Consider the following 19,691-nt stretch of genomic DNA (forward strand, 5'->3'; position numbering starts at 1 on the left):
ATCTTTGCTTTTAGAGAGAGAGAGGGAGAGAGAGAAACATTGATCTGAGAGAGAAACACTGATCAGCTGCCTTCAGTATACACCCAGACTGGGGATCATATGCGCCTAGACCAGGGATCAAACCTGCAACCCAGGCATGTGCCTTGACCAGGAATTGAACCTGAAACCTTTTGGTTTATGGGAAGACGCTCCAACCAACTGAGCCTCAACAGCCAGGATGTTATATTTATTCTTAAGAATTTCATTCTTTTTGATGCTATTGTGAATAGAATTGTTTCTTAGTTTCATTTGAAAATTATTCATTGCTCATATACAGAAATACAATTCAAATTTATATACTGATTTTGTATCCTGTGACCTTGATAAATTTGTTATTTCTAATAGTTCTTTAAAGATTCCTTAGGATTTTCTACATACAGAACCATGTCATCTGTAAACAAAGACAATTTTACTTTCTTTCCAATCTCGATGCCTTTTATTTTGTTTTCTTAATTGTACTAGAGATTGAGTATTTGTATTTTTATTAAGTGCTGAGGTGACAGTGATGCTGCTGATCAGGGGAATCATACTTGAAGAGCCACTGCTCTAAAGAATGTATATCACACAGAGGATATGATACTAGAGGAAAGTAATGGGAGAGAAGTGAGTGTGATAATATATCACAAGTATAAGATCCTCTCTTTCTAGATACTGTGAAGGAAAATGATCAAAATGATCAGAAATGTCTAAGTGTAATTACTCTGGAAGAAATACAAAAATAGGGATTATCCAATTAAAGTTTTTATGTTCTATATAATAAAAAACCTTTAAAAACCTTAAAATGTTACTGTCAATGACTGGAAAAAAGCTAAAATGGTATGGAGTGTCCATTAAGGGATTACAGTTATATATAAAGTAACACATCAAAAGTATTAACATGAAAATCATAATAAAACAATAACAATAATGTTAATAGCAAATAATATCTACGGAGCACTTATGACTACTAAGTACTATTCTAACTGCTATAATGTAGTAATTCATTAAAACCTTACAACAACCCTATAAGTTAGTTATTATCATCCCCATTTTATAGATAAGGAAGTTGAGGCACAGAGAATTTAAATAACTTGCTCAAGTTTACACAAATTCTAAGTGTCAGAGCCAGGATTCACTCAAGGCAATGTAGCTCCAGAGCCCACTCTTTTCCCATTATGCTATATTCCTTCTCTTTCTTCTTGCTGTCAACAATAAAAATTTCTCACCTCTGACTAAGAACAAAAGTAATTTTCTACTGCTTTCTGTGAACTTCCCTTTTAATCACTTCAAAGGGAGTCATACAAATTCCCTTGTTGCCCACCATTCAAAAAGCTTAAAAACAGTGCCTTGGTGGAAAGATGGTACGCAGCTGTTAATTTCTGAAAATAACATGTGTGATGGACCCTGGAAGTCAGGGAAATTGCAATCTCTATTCTAGAAATTTGCAGAAAAGGCAGAATGAGGAGAATTACTTCCTTGAGGAGGGTAGGTGTAGTAGCATGCTATAAGCAGAGTGGTTGAATCACTCAAAAGAATATCGCTGTAGCAGAAGCTGAAAAACTCATAACTCTGCTGATGTCCCTAATTCCAGGTTGTTTGGTGGGTCATGAAACTGTAAGTATTACCACAAAGGGATGTGGTAAATTCACATGACCCCTTTCTGCTGTGACAGCTTGGCCCTGTCCAAGTAAATCTTAGTCACCACTTTGGCTAGTTTAGGCCCAAGTCTGATTTTGTGGCAACAGAATAAATACAGCACATATTTCTTGTGATTGGGGCAAATCTGAGCCCTATGGTAAAAGACCTGTACTTAGGCAATGAAAAGTTCAACCCTGGAGTAATGTCACACAGGCCAAAGCAGCATTAGAGTTAAGACGACTTTAAGGAAGAACTGAGTAGCATAATTCACCTTTCTTGGAGGGGGGAGGTGAACTAACTTCAAAAACAGCTGACCAAAATTCACTTCGGATAATATGATTTTTTTCCTTTGTAGGCTATACTGGTTCAGGTATATATCAAGGCAAACAAATGAAAAGTCTTGGGAAACTTGTTTGGGCACCATCTTAATAATTATTTTTGCCAAGGACTTGTAAAACAAAGAGATAGGAGCCAGTGTGAACCTCTGCTGCAAAAACAACTGGCAGAAAACAACTGGTTATTCCCTTAACTGGGAATAACCATCCTCAAAAATGACATGAGAAAATTTCCCTTGCTCCACAGCAGTGCTATCCAGGAGAACTTTTTTGCAAAGATGGAAATGCCCTGTATCTATACTGTCCAATACAGTAGGCACTAGCCACATATGGTTATTGAGCACTTGAAATGTGCTAGTGTGACTGAGGAACTGACCTTTTAATTTTAAGTATTTGATTATGCTATTACAGTTGCTCCACTTTTTCTCCCCTTTATCTGCCTCCTCCTGGTACCCCCATTCCCTATAGTATTCCCCCCACCTTAGTTCTTGTTCATGGGTCATACATATAAGTTCTTTGGCTTCTCCATTTCCTATACTATTCTTAATCTTCCCCTGTTTATTTTGTACCTACCATTTATACTTCTTATTCCTTGTACCTTTTCCTCCATTCTTCCCATTCCTCCTCCTAGCTGATAACCCTCCATGAGATCTCCATTTCTCTGATTCTGTTCTGGTTCTGGTTGTCTGCTTAGTTTGTTTTTGTTTTTCTTTTTAGGTTCACTTGTTGATAGCTGTGAGTTTGTTGTCATTTTACTGTTCATAGTTTTGATCTTCTTTTTCTTAGATAAGTCCCTTTAACACTTTACGTAATAAGGGCTTGGTGATGATGAACTCCTTTAAACTTCACCTTATCTGGGAAGCACTTTATTTGCCCTTCTATTCTAAAGATTTTATTTATTTATTTTTAGAGAGGGAAGGGAGGAAGACAGAGAGAGAGAGAAACATCAATGTGCGGTTGCTGGGGGTCACGGCCTGCAACCCAGGCATGTACCCTGACTGGGAATTGAACCTGTGACACTTTGGTTCACAGCCTGCGCTCAATTCACTGAGCTACACCAGCCAGGACTGCCCTTCTATTCTAAATGATAGCATTGCTGGATAGAGTTAGTTTGGATGTAGGTCCTTGCTTTTCATGACTTGGAATACTTCTTACCAGCCCCTTCTTGCTGCAAGGTTTCTTTTGATAGATCAGCTGATAGTCTTATGGGAACTCCTTTGTGGGTAACTGTCTTCTTTTCTCTTACTGCTTTTAAGATTCTCCCTTTATCTTTAATCTTTGGCATTTTAATTATGATGTGTCTTGGTGTGGTCCTCTTTGTGTCCAACTTATTTGGGACCCTCTGAGTTTCCTGGACTTTTATGTCTATTTCCTTCCCCAGACTGGAGAAGTTTTCTTTCATTATTTTTCTCAAATAAGTTTTCAATTTCTTGCTCTTGTTCTCCTTCAGGCACCCGTATGATTCAGATGTTGGAATGTTTAAAGTTGTCCCAGAGGTTACTAAGCCTCTCCTCATTTTTCTGAATTCTTTTTTAAAAAATATTTTATTTATTTATTTATTTATTTATTTGAGAGGGAAGGGAGGGAGATAGAGAGAGAGAGAAACACCAATGTGCGGTTGCTGGGAGTCATGGCCTGCAACCCAGGCATGTACCCTGACTGGGAATTGAACCTGCAACACTTTGGTCGTCAGCCCACGCTCAATCCGCTGAGCTATGCCGGCCAGGTCTGAATTCTTCTTTCTTCATTTTGTTCTGGTTGGATGTTTATTTCTTCCTTTTGTTCCAAATCATTGATTTGAGTCCCAGTTTCCTTTCCTTCACTGTTGGTTCCCTGTACATTTTCCTTTATTTCACTTTGTATAGCCTTCACTTCTTTCTTTATTTTGCAGCTGTACTCAGTCATTTCTGTGAGCATCCTGATTACCAGTATTTTCAACTCTGCATCTGATAGGTTGGCTATCTCCTTATTGCTTAGTTCTTTTTCTAGAGTTTTGATGTGTTCTTTCACTTGAGCCATATTTCTTGGTCTTGGCACACCTGTTATATTGTAAGGGGTACAACCTTAGGTACTTGCCAGGGTGGGGCAACCCCTTTTGTACCGTTTGGTGCCGTATGTGGGGGAGTGGTCAGAGGGGAGAGATGCTGCTTGCTTGGCTCTCGCCCTGCTTTCAGTTACTTTTCCCACTTCCTACAAGTGAATGGCATCCTTCCAGGTGCTGCCCTGGTGCTGATTCTTGGGCAAGTGGGCTTGTGTATGTTCTAGGATGCTGTGGGCCCCTCCAATGGACTCTCCTGAGAGACTAGCAGTTTCTTCCACTGCCTCAACCCATACAGGTATTTACAGCCAGAGGTTCTGAGGTTTATTTTCCAGGCACTGAAACTCTGGGTTTCACGGTCTGTCTCACTCTCTAGTTGTTCCTTCCAGTTTTTATCTGCATGTGAACATGGGACTTCCATTTCCACCAGCTACCACCTCGCCGAGTATCCTCTTTGCCCTGGTGTCCCATCTCTGCCCCTTCTAACAGTCTGGGTGAATGTTTCTTTTTTTACTCCTTGGTTGTCGGACTTCCACACAGTTCAATTTTTGGGCAGTTCTGGTTGTTTTTTGTTTTTAAATTGGTTGTTGTCCTTCTTTTGGTTGTACAAGGAGGCAAACCATATCTACCTACACCGCTATCTTGGCTGCAAGTCTGACCTTTAAAGTTTACTTATTTTTTTAATCCTCACCCAAGGACACTCCTCCATTGCTCTTAGAGAGAAAGAGAGAGAGAGAGAGACATCAATGTGAGAGACAAACATTGACTGGCTGCCTCCCACAAGCGCCTGGACCAGGGATCGAACCTGTAACCCAGCTATGTGTCTTAACCAGGAATTGAACCTGCAATCTTTCAGTGTACAGGATGACACTCAAACCAACTGAGCCACACTGGCCAAGGCTAATTTTATTTAATTTTAACTAATTTAAATTTAAATCACTACATGTGGCTTGTAGCTAGCATGTTCAACAGTTAGTTCAGCTCCATACGATAATATTGTGGCATATAGTTTCCCTAAAATTCATATGTTCTCATAAATCTATAGTTGTATACAATCATTTAGATATTTCATGGCTTGATAATAATATTATTACAACTTATGACAGATCTGAAAATACTTTCAAAGAAAAGTTTTAGAGTTGGCAAAGAGTCACCTGACTAATGATGACTAGTCAATCACCCATTTAGAAGACAGAGTTAATTTTTTTTACAGTAGTCAAAAGCAATTCAAACATAAGTTAGTTTTAAGACCATAATATAATAGAGTTTCCCCTGCTGGGGAGAGGGGGAAATGCTATCCCATATAATTTTTGCTCAGTGCTGAAAAGACTCCATTATTTTATGTTGGGTCTTTTAAAAAACCTTTTAAAGTCAAGTGGGCTTCCCCATATGGGGCTGCAATTATCAAAAATTGTTTTTTGGTTGGGTGGAGGATAAAGAGAGTGGTAAAAGTGGAAAGGTATGTAAGAAGAATACAAAAAGGCGAGAAAAGTAATCAAAATATTTTCTAGTAGATCAAGGTAGTGGGGATTTTTACTGCTTTGTGATGGCTGTTCAAACCTAGTTCCAATTCTAATTCAGTGTTGTTTTCATTGAACTAAACTCTCTCTCTCTTTTTAATTCTCACTTAAGGATATGTTTATTGATGACAGAGAAGGGGGGAGGAGAGAGAAAGAGAAACAGTGATTGGTTAACTTCTGTATGCACCCCAACTGGGGATTGAGCCTGAAACCTAGGTATGTGTGTGTCCTTGCTGGAATTGGACCCACAACTTTTTTGACATACGGGATGATGCTCCAATCAAATGAGCCACCTGGTCAGGACTAACCCCCCATGTTTTTGATTAAAATATTTGAGAAAACAATCATGGATAATAATAATAAATTACTGTTTTTAAAGTAATTTTATCTCTGCTATAAATTTTTAAAATAACACAAATTTAATATACGATTAACCTGCCATTTATTATAACATTGTTTAGATTCATACTTACATATTACCTTACATGATTAAAAAAACCAAAATCTTATTGAAATGGTGGTAATTTTTGGAAGTGAAAATTTAGCTATAAGAAAAACAATGGTCAACGCTAGGATATATTCATGGGCCCTGAAACAGAATAAAAACATTATCATCAACTGTATCTGTCTGGCTTTTTGATGATTTCTTTAATTTACCTTTAGTTTCCTCCTTGCATTGAATTTCCTCAGTTGCTCTACTGTTTCTGGAAGATGAATCTTGTAGGCATAACGATCTCTCTCCTATAAAAGAAGAAAGACAATAAATACTCTTAACTGTTTTAAAAGTGAAGAAGCTTAGTCTATAAAAAATGATAAAGTTCAAGTCTAAAATGTGAAACTTAGATTGAATTTTGGCAGGCTGGAGGGTTTTTTTCCATGATACTGATAAACATTCTCAAATGAGGCATAAGAGAAGGTCAAAACTAATAGAAAAATAATATTTTACTTTCAGCAATAATAAAGGGCTGAAATAATAATTTTCAGACATATGTAATTTTCAGACATATGGCTAATTAATCAATCATATGATGATTAAGGTATGAAGTTACCTTTGACATGATCTTGTCAGGTAAAATGAGCATTTGAAAAATTCACAACTGATTCAGCAGTCTTAGTTGTTAAGAATAAATGGATTTTAAAAAAATCACAGCACCTTCAAACTAGAGCAAACTTCAAGGCCATCTAATTCAAACATTTCCCCATGTGGGATCCTCTTCAATCCCGGATGGATGATCATTCTTTTTGACCTTGTCCAATAGGGGATCATTACTTTATGGCAGCCCATTATAAGTTTAAGAAAGTGAAAAAGTTTACTCAGCTTGGGCCCATATCTGGCTTGTTTGGGCTAGCTATTTTCTGGGGCATCACAGAACAAACACTACCTATTGCATATAATACCCCTTCAGTAGTTAAGAGGGGGATCATGCTTCCACTAAATCCATTCTTCTTTGTGATAATGTCTCCAGTTGCCTCAGCTATTCCTTATGTACATTTCTAAACATTTGCCATTCTTTTTATTCCCCCACATTGGTTCTACTCTAATTTCTCAATGTATCTTAAAGATTTATATGCTATAAGTACTCATTTTAGAAATATTTCTTGAGAGCCTGCTATGTGTCAGGCATTGTTCTACGTACTTGGGATATACCAGTAAACAAAATCAACAAAGATTCAGGCCTGCATGTAGCTCATATTTTGATGGGGGAAGACAAGAAAATCCCAAAAATATAAATTATAGAGTATGTTGAAAGTGCTATGGAATAAAGTGAAAAGTAAAGTAGAGTAAGAGGCAGTGGGGACATTGTAACCTAAAATAGGGGGGTCAAAGTAGGCCCAATTGAGAAGGTGACATCCAAAGAGGTAAGAGAGTGGTCTAGTTAGAGAGATCAATGCAGAGGCCCAAAGGAGAGAGTATGGCTGGAATTTTTAAGAACTAGTAAAGGGACCCATGTGTGGAGTAAATAGTAGATCAGATGAGAGAGGTGACAAGGCTTGGGTAGGACATGAAGGACCTCTGGCTTTTATTCTAAGAGGGAGAGGGAGCCACTAGAGGGTTCTGAGCTGGAATGACATCATCTAATAACTTTAAAGGGACACTCCATTTGTTCTGTTGAGAATGGATTGGAAGGGTGTGAGGGTTAAAAAAAAAGCAGGAGGGAGATCAGGTAAGAGGCTATTGCAGTAATCCAGGGGAGAGATGATGGTGGATGAAATCAGATGGAAAAAAAATTTCTAGAAAGGGTAAAAGGGTCAACTCTGAATATATTTTGTTTTATTTCCCCTGAAAACTTTTACTATGGTATAATTAGTGTAAATGGAATTATATACCATGTACTCATTATTGTCCAGCTTCTTTCACTCAGCATAAAGATTTTGCACTTCATCCATGTTATGTGTATCAATAGTTCATTCCTTTTTATTGCTGAGTGGTATTCTGTTTTAAGGATACATCATAACTTGTTTATCCATTCATCTGTTGATGGACCTGGGTTTTTTCTAATTTTTGGCTATTACAGATAAAGTTGCTATGAACATTAATGTACAAGTCTTTGTATGGACACACATTTCATTTTTCTTAGGTAAATACTTATGAGCAGAATGGCTGGGTTATAGTATAAGAGTATGTTTAACTTTTTGAGAAACTGCCAAACTGCTTTGCAAAGAGGTTGTACTATTTTACATCTCCATAGCAGTGTATCAGTTCCAGTTGTTCTACATTGTCACCAACATTTGGTGCTGTTAGTCTCTTTCATATTAGCTATTCTGATACATGTGTGTACAGATGTCTCATTGTGGCATTAATATGTATTTCCCTAATGACTAAGGATGTTGGGCAACTTTACATGTGCATATTTGCCATTCATGTATCTTCTTTGTTGAAGTGTTAGTTCAAATCTTTTCCCATGTTGAACTGGGTTTTCTTATTATTGAGTTTAAAGAATTCTTTATATATTCTGGATATAAGTCCTTTATCAAATATATATTTGGCAAATATTTACTCCAGTTTGTGGCTTGTCTCTTCATTCTTTTACAGTGTCTTTCCAAGAATAGAAGTTCTTAATTCTGAATATATTTTGAAGGTAGAGAGAACAGGATTTTCTAACAGATTGGATGTCGGGTATGGAAGAGACAGGAATCATGGACTACACCAAGGTTTTCAACTAGAAGTAACTGGAAGTCTGACACCAACTGAAATAGGAAAGGCTGCAGATAAAATAGATTTTGGGGAGAGGGTGAGATGGAGAAGAGATCTGGACTTCAGTTTTGGATATGTTATGGTTGAGATGCATAAAGCTCAAGTGGAGATTCAGGTAGGTACTTGGACAAATAAGCCTAAAGATCAGAATAGGTCTGGGCTGGAAATAAAATATTTTTTTGGGGGGGGTCATAAACATTTAGAAGGGGTTAAGTATTAAATTAGTACTTAACTATGTCCCAGGTACTGAATTTGGGACTTTCACAGGCATTATCCCATTTCTTTAAAACAACTATATAAGATAGTAGAGATAATGCTATACATTAGTTATTTCAAAAGTTGTGACTCAAACTGGACATAACTGTCTCATCACAGCTAGCGTTTACTGATGGTGTACTGTGTTCTAGAGCTTTATATGTTTATATTACTCATTTCTCACAAATGAGGTACACATCATTATTAATCTATAATCTATAGTCTAGTTAATTATAATCTATAATTATAATCTATCATTATAATCTATAATCTAGACTATAATCTATAGTCTAGATTATAATCTATAATCTAGTTAAAAATGAGATGCATTATACCAGATGAAGATTAATTAGTATAAAGTGAAGTGGGTCTCTTACTATCCTTGATCTGTATACTATATAATGTTGTAAATTAAGTTCACGATGGTATTATTATTTTTTTATTATTTTTATTATTTTATAACTAAAATTCTTGTTTGCATATGAGCCATTTCTAAATTCAAATGTTTTGGTATTATCTACTGACGAAATTTATTTTTGAATTTAAATGTAGAATTTTACAGTTAGCCCTGTCAAAATTTCACCTTATTATCTGAAAATTCCTAAAAAATAAGTAAAAGCACTTCAAAATTTATTTATGTATTAATGACTAAAAGTAACTAGAATTCCATTGGAGAGCAAAATTATATTTTTCTTTAGTACACATACAACACTCATTCCTAAAATGACTACAAGTTTCATCTCTGCTACATTCTATGTCCTAATAAACATCTTGGAAATAATTTTTCATTATCTTCAGGGACTTAACCTTCTTCCCCTGCACTGAGCCAAAGCAGGTTCACTAAAACAGAAGACATAAAAATTTATCAAATAATTATCTAGTGGAGAGAAGGATAAAATTACTATTTTAGAACAAGCAATGGAATCTTTTAATGGATTGTGGTTACTGGTTATGGATTATAAATTTGATTTGTGTAATGTGTGGTGATGTTTAATTAACACAAAGTGTATCTCTGAGTTCTGTGAGCTGTCTAGCAAGTAATCAAATCCAAAGATAGGGGGGTCATGAAAATCTCCAATTTGCAGCTAAGTGGGATAAAAGTTGTGGGTTATATGGGGACCCACTACTTGCAAATGGCAACTGAAGTGAGAGGCAGCCTTGGTGGGACTGAGCTCTTAACCTGTGGAGTCTGCATTAACTCCAGGTAGTGTCAGAATTTAACTGAAATGCAGGGCACCCTGCTGGTGTCAAGAGAATTGCTTGGTGTGGAAAAAAACCCACATACATGTGGTATCAGAAGTGTTGTGAGTGAGGTAGTAGTATAAGAACAAAGGAGAAACACACACAAGCATTTCTTAAACAATTACATATTATATAATACTGTTCATATATACTAATTAGAAAGGACAAAAATTACAGTGATGGACAGTAGATCAGTAGCTACCAGGGGTTAGGGCTGGGAGGAAGATATGATTATTAAGGAACAGTATGAAGGGTGACAGAACAGTTCTATATCTTGATTATGGTGATGGTTTTATAATTCTATACACGTGAAAAAAATGTCATAGAAACACACACATACACAGAGGAATCTATATAAAAACTGGTGAAATTCAAATAAGGTCTGTGGTTTAGTTAATAGTAGTGCTCCAATGTCAATTTCCTACTTTTGATAATTGTGTTATGGTTATACAAGATGTTATCATTGGGGGAAAAATGGTGAAGAACACATGGGATTTTATACTATTTTTGCCACTTCTATGTGAGTATAAAATTATTTCAAAATAAAAAGTTTAAAATACATTACTTCCACTCTACATGTTTGATTGTACTATGGGCTTCCTAATTCTATATAACTCCAATTACTCACTGAGCCTCATCAATTTCCCTTAAAATTTCTGTGCTTGAGTATCGCTTTCCCACTCCCACTTTTACTTCCTGGTCTAGGCCCTGTCACGTCCTGACTGGACAGCCATAATGTCTATAGGATCTCTATGCTTCTACTGCTGTCTGATTCTTGACAGGCAACCTACCTGCACAGTGTTCAAAGGAATTATATGAGCATGCTGCTTGTACTCAAAAGCTAGCAGCAGCTTTTTACTCTTTACACTCTAATATCCAAAGTACTTAATTTGGCTTTCTAGACTATATAGTCTTCCATCAAAACAAAATTTCCAGTATACTACTGCTACAATCCTTTAAATAGCTGACATTTGTACAGTAGTGACCCCCTTCATCCGTGGCTTCACTTATCTGTGATCAACTGAAAATATTAAATGGAAATTTCCAGAAATAAACAATTAATTCATAAGTGTTAACTTGTGCATTGTTCATTATAGGATGATGAAATCTCATGCTGTTCCACTGTATCCTACCCTGGATATGAATCATCCCTTTGTCCAGCTTATCCATGCTATATATGCTTCCTGCCTGTCAGTCACTTAGTAGCCATCTTAGTTATCAGATTGACTGTTCTATTTTATTATTAGTTATTATTGTTAATCTCTTATTGTGCCTAATTTATAAATTAAACTTTATCATAGGTACGTATGTATTTATAGAAAAAAAAAACCCTTGTATGTCTAGGGTTTGGTACTATCCATGATTTCAAGCATCCACTGGAGGTATTGGAACGAATCCCCCTAGGATAAGGGGGGTCTACTGTATTACACCAGATTGCTCCTTGCCCCTATCCCTACATGCCCTGAATACTTTGTAGGGCTTTTCCTGTGCTCCCATGTACTTCCCACCTGCAGCATATGACCCCCTTCCATCCCATGACCACTTGAAGCTCCAGCCTACAGTGATCTCTCACACTCCTCATTAGTCTTCCTGAGCCTGTACTTCTGTACTCTTGTATGGTGCATCCCAAGTGTGATTCTTTGAGGTTACCTATCTTTGTTATACTAGTAGAATTTGAAAATCGACTTCAGAGCCTGACTATGCCTCTCTTTAATAGACTGGGAAGTTTAGTACATGACAGACTGTGAACTCTTTTTCTAGTGAACGCCTTTTCTGCTCACCATTCACAAAAGTGACATGGAGAGAGTGATAAGGACATAGTCAAAAATATGTTTGTTTATAAAATTATGCTTAGGGACTTCTGGCCAAAATGGTGGTGTAGGTAGATACATGTTGCCTCCATGCACAACCAAAAGAAGGACAAGTTGAAAAACAAAAAATAACAGAACTGCCAAAAAATTGAACTGTATGGAAGTTTGACAACCAAGAAGTTAAAGAAGAAACATTCATCCAGACCCCTAGGAGGGGTGGAGATGGGCAGCTGGGGTGGAGAGGACTCACGGCAAGGTGGTGGCTGGTGGACTGGGCCAGGTGGTGGCTGGCAGATGGGGTGGTCCCACAATTATGTGAGGATAAACTGGGAGGAACAACTGGGAAGTGGGACAGACCATGGAACCCAGGGTTCCATTGTGGGAAAATAAAGCCTCAAAATCTCTGACTGAAAAAATCTGTGGGGGTTGTGGCAGTGGAAGAAACTCCCAGCCTCACAGGAGAGTTCATTGGAGAGACCCACCGCATCCTAGAATGTACACAAGCCCACCCACCCAGAAATAAGCACCAGAAGGGCCCAATTTGCTTGTAGGTAGTGGGGGAAGTGACTGAAAGCCAGCCAAGAGCCTAGCAAGAGACATTGTTCCCTCTCAGACCCCTCCCCCACATACAGTACCACAGTGCAGCTACATGGGTTGCCCTGCCCTGGTGAATGCCTAAGGCTCTGTCCCTTAATATGGAACAGGTGTGCCAGACAAAAAAATATGGCCCAAATAAAAGAACAGATCAAAGCTCCAAAAATAGAACTAAGCAATGAAGAGATAGCCAAGCTATCAGATGCAGAGTTCCAAACACTGGTAATGAGGATGCTCACAGAAATGGTTGAGTATGGTCACAAAATAGAGGAAGAAAAGTGAGGCTATGCAAAGTGAAATAAAGGAAAATGTACAGGGAACCAAGAGTGATGGGAAGGAGAGCAGGACTCAAATCAATGATTTGAAACAAAAGAAAGGAAGAGATATTCAACTAAAACAGAATAAACAAACAACACAGCTCCTCAGGCCCCCAATTTACTAAACTCAGCAGGGCAGAGAAAATAGAGCCAGGCACAACAAAATGCTCTGTTTTCTCCTAAAAAGCTATTTTAACATTCATTTCATATCCTTCAAGTTTGGGCATAACATGGCACTAGGTTTTATAATCTAGTTTATTTCAAATTTCTTATATTGCTCTTCCCTTCTCTTACTCCACACTACCTCCTTCCTCCTCCTTCGCATATTTGTTTTAAATTCTATTTTCTCTCTTGCTATGACTTGTTTCTATTCTGCACTCTTACTATTGCTCCCCCTTCAGCCTCTCAAAATCATTTGTGATTGTCATTAGTCATCTCACATTCCTTCTCCTGTTCTTAAAATACCCTTATTTTCTCTCCATCTTTATCAATCTTTAGTCATAGGTAGTAGAAAAGGTGGTGGTTGTTATAATTCTTCAATCTTATTTCTAGATAGTGACTATCATTGTATTTCAAATCTCTAATTTCACTATTCCCCTCTCTTATTCCATTTTGCCTTCCTCTTGCCCTTCCCTTAATTCATTTTAAGTGTTACTTCTTCCCTGTCTTAGCCAGGTTTTCATCCCACAATGTTAGTATTTCTTCTCCCTCTATCCTCTCAAAATAACTTCTCTTTCCTCTAGACATCTCTCAAGCTCTTTGTTCTTTCCTTGTGTCCTCTTATGACCATTCCACCTATATAAATCTTAGCACGTTGGTTGTTAATATCTCCGTTATTTTTCTGCAATTAGGGCCATATTATTTTTATCAATATATATATTTTTTGTTGTGATTATCTATTTTTCTTTCACTATATACAAATATATACATTTTCATTACATTTTGGTTTTAAGAAGCAGAAAGCCTGAATAGACTGATAACAGCTAAAGAAATTGAAGCAGTAATAAAAAAAAACTCCCAGCACACAAAAGCCCTGGACCAGACAGCTTCACAGCATAATTTCACAAAATATTTAGGAAAGAGCTAAATCACACTCTGTTAAAACTCTTCCAAAAAATCCAAATAGAGGGAAGACTCCCAAACTCTTTTTATGAGGCCAGCATCATCCTAATCCCCAAACTAGATAATGACATAACCAAGAAAGAAAACTACAGGCCAATATTGCTGATGAACATACACGGTAAAATCCTCAACAAAATATTGGCAAATTGCATCCAGCAATACACTGAAATGATCACACACCATGGTCAAATGGGATTCATCCCAGGGATTCAAGGATGGTACAATATTCACAAATCAATAAATGTAATACATCACATTAACAAAAGGAAAGAGAAAAATCACACGATCATATCAATAGATATGGAAAAAGCATTTGATAAAGTACAGCACACACTTATGATAAAAACACTCAGCAAAGTGGGAGTAGAGGGAGCATACCTCAACATAATAGAGGCAATATATGGGAAACTTATAGCCAATATCATATTCAATGGGCAAAAACTAAGTTTTCTCCCTTAGATCAGGCATAAGGCAAGTGTGTCTACTTTCACCACTTCTATTCAACATAGTATTGGAAGTTGAAACACAGAGATCAAATAAGAAAAGGAAATAAAAGGCATACAAATTGGAAAGGAGGAAGTAAAACTGTCATTGTTTGCAGATGACATGATAGTGTACACAGAAAACCCTATAGACTCCACCAAAAAACTACTTGGCCTAATAAGTGAATTTGGCAAAATGGTGGGATACAAAGTCAATATTCAGAAATTGGAGGCATTTTTGTACACCAAAAAGAAATATCAGAAACAGAAATCAGTAAAAAATATCCCATTTGCTATAGCAACAAGAAAAATAAAGTACCTAGGAGGTAAAAGACCTATATTCAGAAAACTACACAACACTGAAGAAAGAAATTAAGGAAGACACAAACAAATGGAAGTGCATACTTTGTTCATGGGTTAGAAGAATTAACATTATTAAAATGTCCATACTACTCAAAACAATTGATACATTCAACACAATCCCTATGAAAATACCAATGACATATTTGAAAGATATAGAACAAATATTTTAAATATCTGTATGGAATGATAAATGACCTTGAATAGCCACAGCAATTTTGAGAAAGAACAAGGTAGGAGGGCTCACAATACCTGACATCAAACTATATTATAAGGCCATGGTAATCAAAACAGTTTGGTATTGGCATAAGAACTGACACATAGATAAATGGAACATAATAGAGAGCCCAGAAATAAACCCATGTCTCTGTGGTCAATTCATATTCAGCAAAGGGGGCAGCAGCAAAAAAATGGAGTATAACTAGCCTCTTCAACAAATCATGTTGTTAGACTTGAACAGCTATGCGCAAAAAACCGAAATTTGAGCGCCAATTTACACCACACACACACAAAAATTCAAGATGTATAGAAGACTTAAATATAAGTCGTGACACCATGAAAGTTCTAGAGGAGCACATAGGCAGGAAAATGTCTTATTTCACACAGCAATATTTTCACTGGTATGTCCCTTAGAGCAAGAGACATAAAGAAAGAATAAACAAATGGGGCTTCAATAAAATAAAAAGCCTCTGCATGGCTAAAGAAAACATTGGCAAAATGAAAACAGAACCAACCGTATGGGAAAATATATTTGCAAATGGTATCTTGGACAAGGGTCTGATCTCCAAAATACATAACGAACTCACACTACTCCACTTCAGGAAGACAAACAAACCAATTAAAAAATGAGCAAAGGACCTGAATAGAAATTTCTCCAAGGAGGACATATGAAGTGCCCAGAGATATATGAAAGGATGTTCAGCATCACTAACCATCAGAGAGATGCAAATTAAAACCACAATGAGATACAACTTCATGCTAGTCAGAATGCCCATCATAACCAAATCAAGGAACAAGTGCTGGAGAGGCTGTGGAAAAAAGGGAACCCTAGTGCACTGTTGGTGGGAATGCAGACTGGTGTGGCAACTGGGGAAAACAGTATGGAATTTCCTCAGAAAACTAAAAATGGAACTGCCTTTTGACCCAGCAACTCCACTGCTGGGATTATACCCTAAGAATCCTGAAACACCACTCCAAAAGAACCTATGCACCCCAATGTTCATAGCAGCCTAATTCACAATAGCCAACTGTTGGAAGCAACTTAAGTGCCCATCAGTAAATGAGTGGATCAAAAAATTATGGTATATTTACACAATGAAATACTATGCTGCAGAAAGAAAGGAGATTCTACCCTTCAATACAGCATGGATGGACTGGAGAGCATTATGCTAAGTGAAATAAGCCAGGCAGTGAAAGACAAATACCATATGATCTCACCTATAAGTAGAACCTAATCAATAAAACAAACAAGCGGCAAAATATAACCAGAGACATTAAAATAAAGAACAAACTGACAGAAACTAGAGTGGATGGGGGAAAGGATAACCAGGTAGAAAAGGGGAAGGGTCATCAAGTAACATGTATAAAGGACCCATGGACATATCCAAAGGGAGGTAGGATCAAGGGAGGGAGGGAGGTGGGGATGGGTGGGGTTGGGGGGAGTGGCGGGGAAAAAATGGAAATAACTGTACTTGAACAACAATAACAAAAAAAAAAGTAGAAAGAAAATGGGCAAAGGACTTGAACAGACACTTCTCCAAGGAGGACATACAAAGGGCCCAGAGACATGAAAACTGCTCAACATCACTAGCCATCATGGAAATGTAAAGTAAAACCACAATGAGGAGAGTTCCAGCCAAGATGAAGGTATAGATAGAAATGCTTCACTTCCTTGCATAAAAGTAGGATAACAACCAATTTAAAAACAATAAACAACCAGAACTTCCAGAAAATCAAACCACATGGAACTGACAATCAAGGAGTTAAAGAAACATTCACCTAGACCAGTAGGAGGGATGGAGGCAGGCAGGCGGGCGGAGAGGTCCTGTGGCAATGTGGTGGACTGCATGCAGAAGGCAAGGGCTGGATGACCAGGAAACTAAAGACTCAAAACCTTTGGCTGAAAAATTTTGTGGGGGTTACGAAGGTGGAAGAAACTCCCAGTCTCACAAGAGAGTTCATTGGAAAGTGGGGCTCGAGTACAGTGAGCAAGCTGCATTGTTTCCTCTCTGACCCCTGTCCCATAGACAGCACCACAGTGACGCAAAGAGGATTGCCTTGTTGTGGTGAATCCCTAAGGCTCTTCCCCTTACAATAGACATAACAGATATGCTGAAACAAAGAAATATGGCCTAAAGGAAAGCACAGATCAAAACTCCAGGAAACAACTAAGCAACAAGGCGATAGACAATGTGTCAGATGCAGAGTTCAAAATACTGGTAATCAGGATGCTCACAGAAATTATTTAGTTTGGTCACAAAATGAAGGAAGAAATGAAGGATAGATAACATGAAATAAAGGAAAATGTACATGGAAACAACAGTGAAGGGAAGGAAACTAGGACTCAAATCAACAATTTGAAACAAAAGAAAGAGAAATATCCAACTAGAACAGAATGAAGAAACAAGAATTCAAAAAAATGGCGAGAGGCTTAGGAATCCCTGGGACAACTTTAAACATTCCAACATCCAAATCATAGGGGTGCCAGAAGGAGAAGAGGAAGAGCAAGAAATTGAAAACTTATTTGAAAACATAATGAAGGAGAACTTCCCTAATCTGACCAAGGAAATAGACTTCCAGGAAAGTCCAGGAAGCTCAGAGAGTCCCAAAGAAGTTGGATGCAAGGAAGTACACACCAAGACACATCATAATTACATTAAATGAGATTAAAGATAAGGAGAGAATCTTAAAAGCAGGAAGAGGAAAGGAGTCATTTATCTACAAAGTAGTTCCCATAATACTATCAGTTGATTTCTCAAAAGAAACTTTGCAGGCAAGAAGGGACTGGAAAGAAGTATTTGAAGTCATGAAAGGCAAACCCTACAGCCGAGATTACTCTGTCCAGCAAAGCTATCATTTGGAATGGAAGGGCAGATAAAGTGCTTCTCAGACAAGGTCAAGTTAAAGGAGTTCATCATCACCAAGCCCTTATTATATGAAACGTTAAAGGGACTTATCTAAGAAATAGAAAAACAAAACTATGAACAGTAAAATGACAACAAACTCACAACTATCAACAACTGAACCTAAAAAACAAAAATAAAAACTAAGCAAACAACCAGAACAGGAACAGTATCAGAAAATAGAGATCATATGGAAGGTTATCAGTGGGGAGGGGGAGAATGGTGGCAGGGGGAAGGTACAGGGAATAAGAAGCAAAATTGGTAGGTACAAAATAGACAGGGGGAGGTTAAAGAACAGTATAGAAAATACAGAAGCCAAAGAAATTATATGTACAACCCATGGACATGAACTAAGGGGGAGGATTATGCTGGAGGATGGGGTGGGGGTACAGGATAGAGAGGGGATAAAGGGGAAAAAATTGGGACAACTGTAATAGCATAATGAATAAAATATACTTAAAAAAAACCTACAGTGAGATACCAGTTCATATCAGTCAGAATGGCCATCATCAACAAATCAACAAACAACAAGTGCTTCTTGTTGAGAAGCACTTGTGAGGTTGTGGAGAAAATGGAACCCTAGTGCATTGTTGGTGGGAATGCAGACTGGTGCAGCCACTGTGGGAAACAGTATGGAATTTCCTCAGAAAACCAAAAATGGAACTGCCTTTTGACCTGGCAACTCCACTGCTGGGATTATACCCTAAGAATTCTGAAACACCAATTTAAAAGAACCTATGCACCCCTATGTTCATAGCAGTATTATTTACAACAGTCAAGTGCTGGAAACAGCCTAAGTGCCCATCAGTAAGTGAGTGGACCAAAAAATTGTGGTGCATTTACATAATGGAATACTATGCAGCAGAAAGAAAGAAAGAACTCCTACCTTTCATGACAGCATGGATGGAACTGGACAGTATAACGCTAAGTGAAATAAGCCAGGCAGTGGAAGACAAATACCATATGATCTCACCTATAAGTGGAACCCAATCAACAAAACAAACAAATGAGCAAAAAAGAACCAAAGACATGGAAATAAAGAACAAACTGATAGTAACCAGAGAGGAGAAGGGAGGGGGATAATGGGGGAAAGAAGGGGAAGGGTTGAATCAAGAAACATGTAGAAAAGACCCGTGGGCAAGGACAATGGGGTAGGGATTGTCTTCGAGAGTGGAGGTTGAATGGGGCAGGTGAGAGCAATGGGGTGGAAAATAGAGACAACTGTAACTGAACAACAATACAAAAAATAAAATGGTTAAAATGGTAAAACAAAACAAAACAAAACAAAACAAAACAAAAAACCAACCCTAGTTCCATCACTGACAACTTCTGTGATTTGGTGCAAGATTCTTAACCTCTCTGAGCCTTGGTATTCCCAACTGTAAAGGAGAGTTTCTTGGAATTATTGAACTGTGTCACATCTTCATCAAATACTACTGTTTCACTGAATTCCCAAGTTGTAATTTTCCTTAATACTTATTGGCAAGATGGAAGATAAGAAGAATTTTTGAAATGCCTTTTCCCGAAGACAATAAATCCATATTTAGTATCTATTCAAATAAAAATAATGCTATAAAGCACAGTTACACCCAAAATAAGGATAATTAATTTATGATACCACAGTACTATTTCAGTTAGTCA

The 19,691-nt window shown here is 37.5% G+C and overlaps 1 protein-coding gene across 1 annotated transcript in view; it reads right to left on the reverse strand.

Moving 5' to 3' along the window:
• Positions 1–19,691, reverse strand: part of CASK (calcium/calmodulin dependent serine protein kinase) — a 441,363-nt gene that overhangs the window by 131,568 nt on the left and 290,104 nt on the right. Inside the window, 1 exon segment of the mRNA XM_028522590.2 lies at positions 6,207–6,290. Coding sequence (XP_028378391.1) covers positions 6,207–6,290 — 84 coding nt within the window.

Source organism: Phyllostomus discolor, chromosome X (genome assembly GCF_004126475.2).
Source record: "Phyllostomus discolor isolate MPI-MPIP mPhyDis1 chromosome X, mPhyDis1.pri.v3, whole genome shotgun sequence".
NCBI classification, from domain to species: Eukaryota; Metazoa; Chordata; class Mammalia; order Chiroptera; family Phyllostomidae; genus Phyllostomus; species Phyllostomus discolor.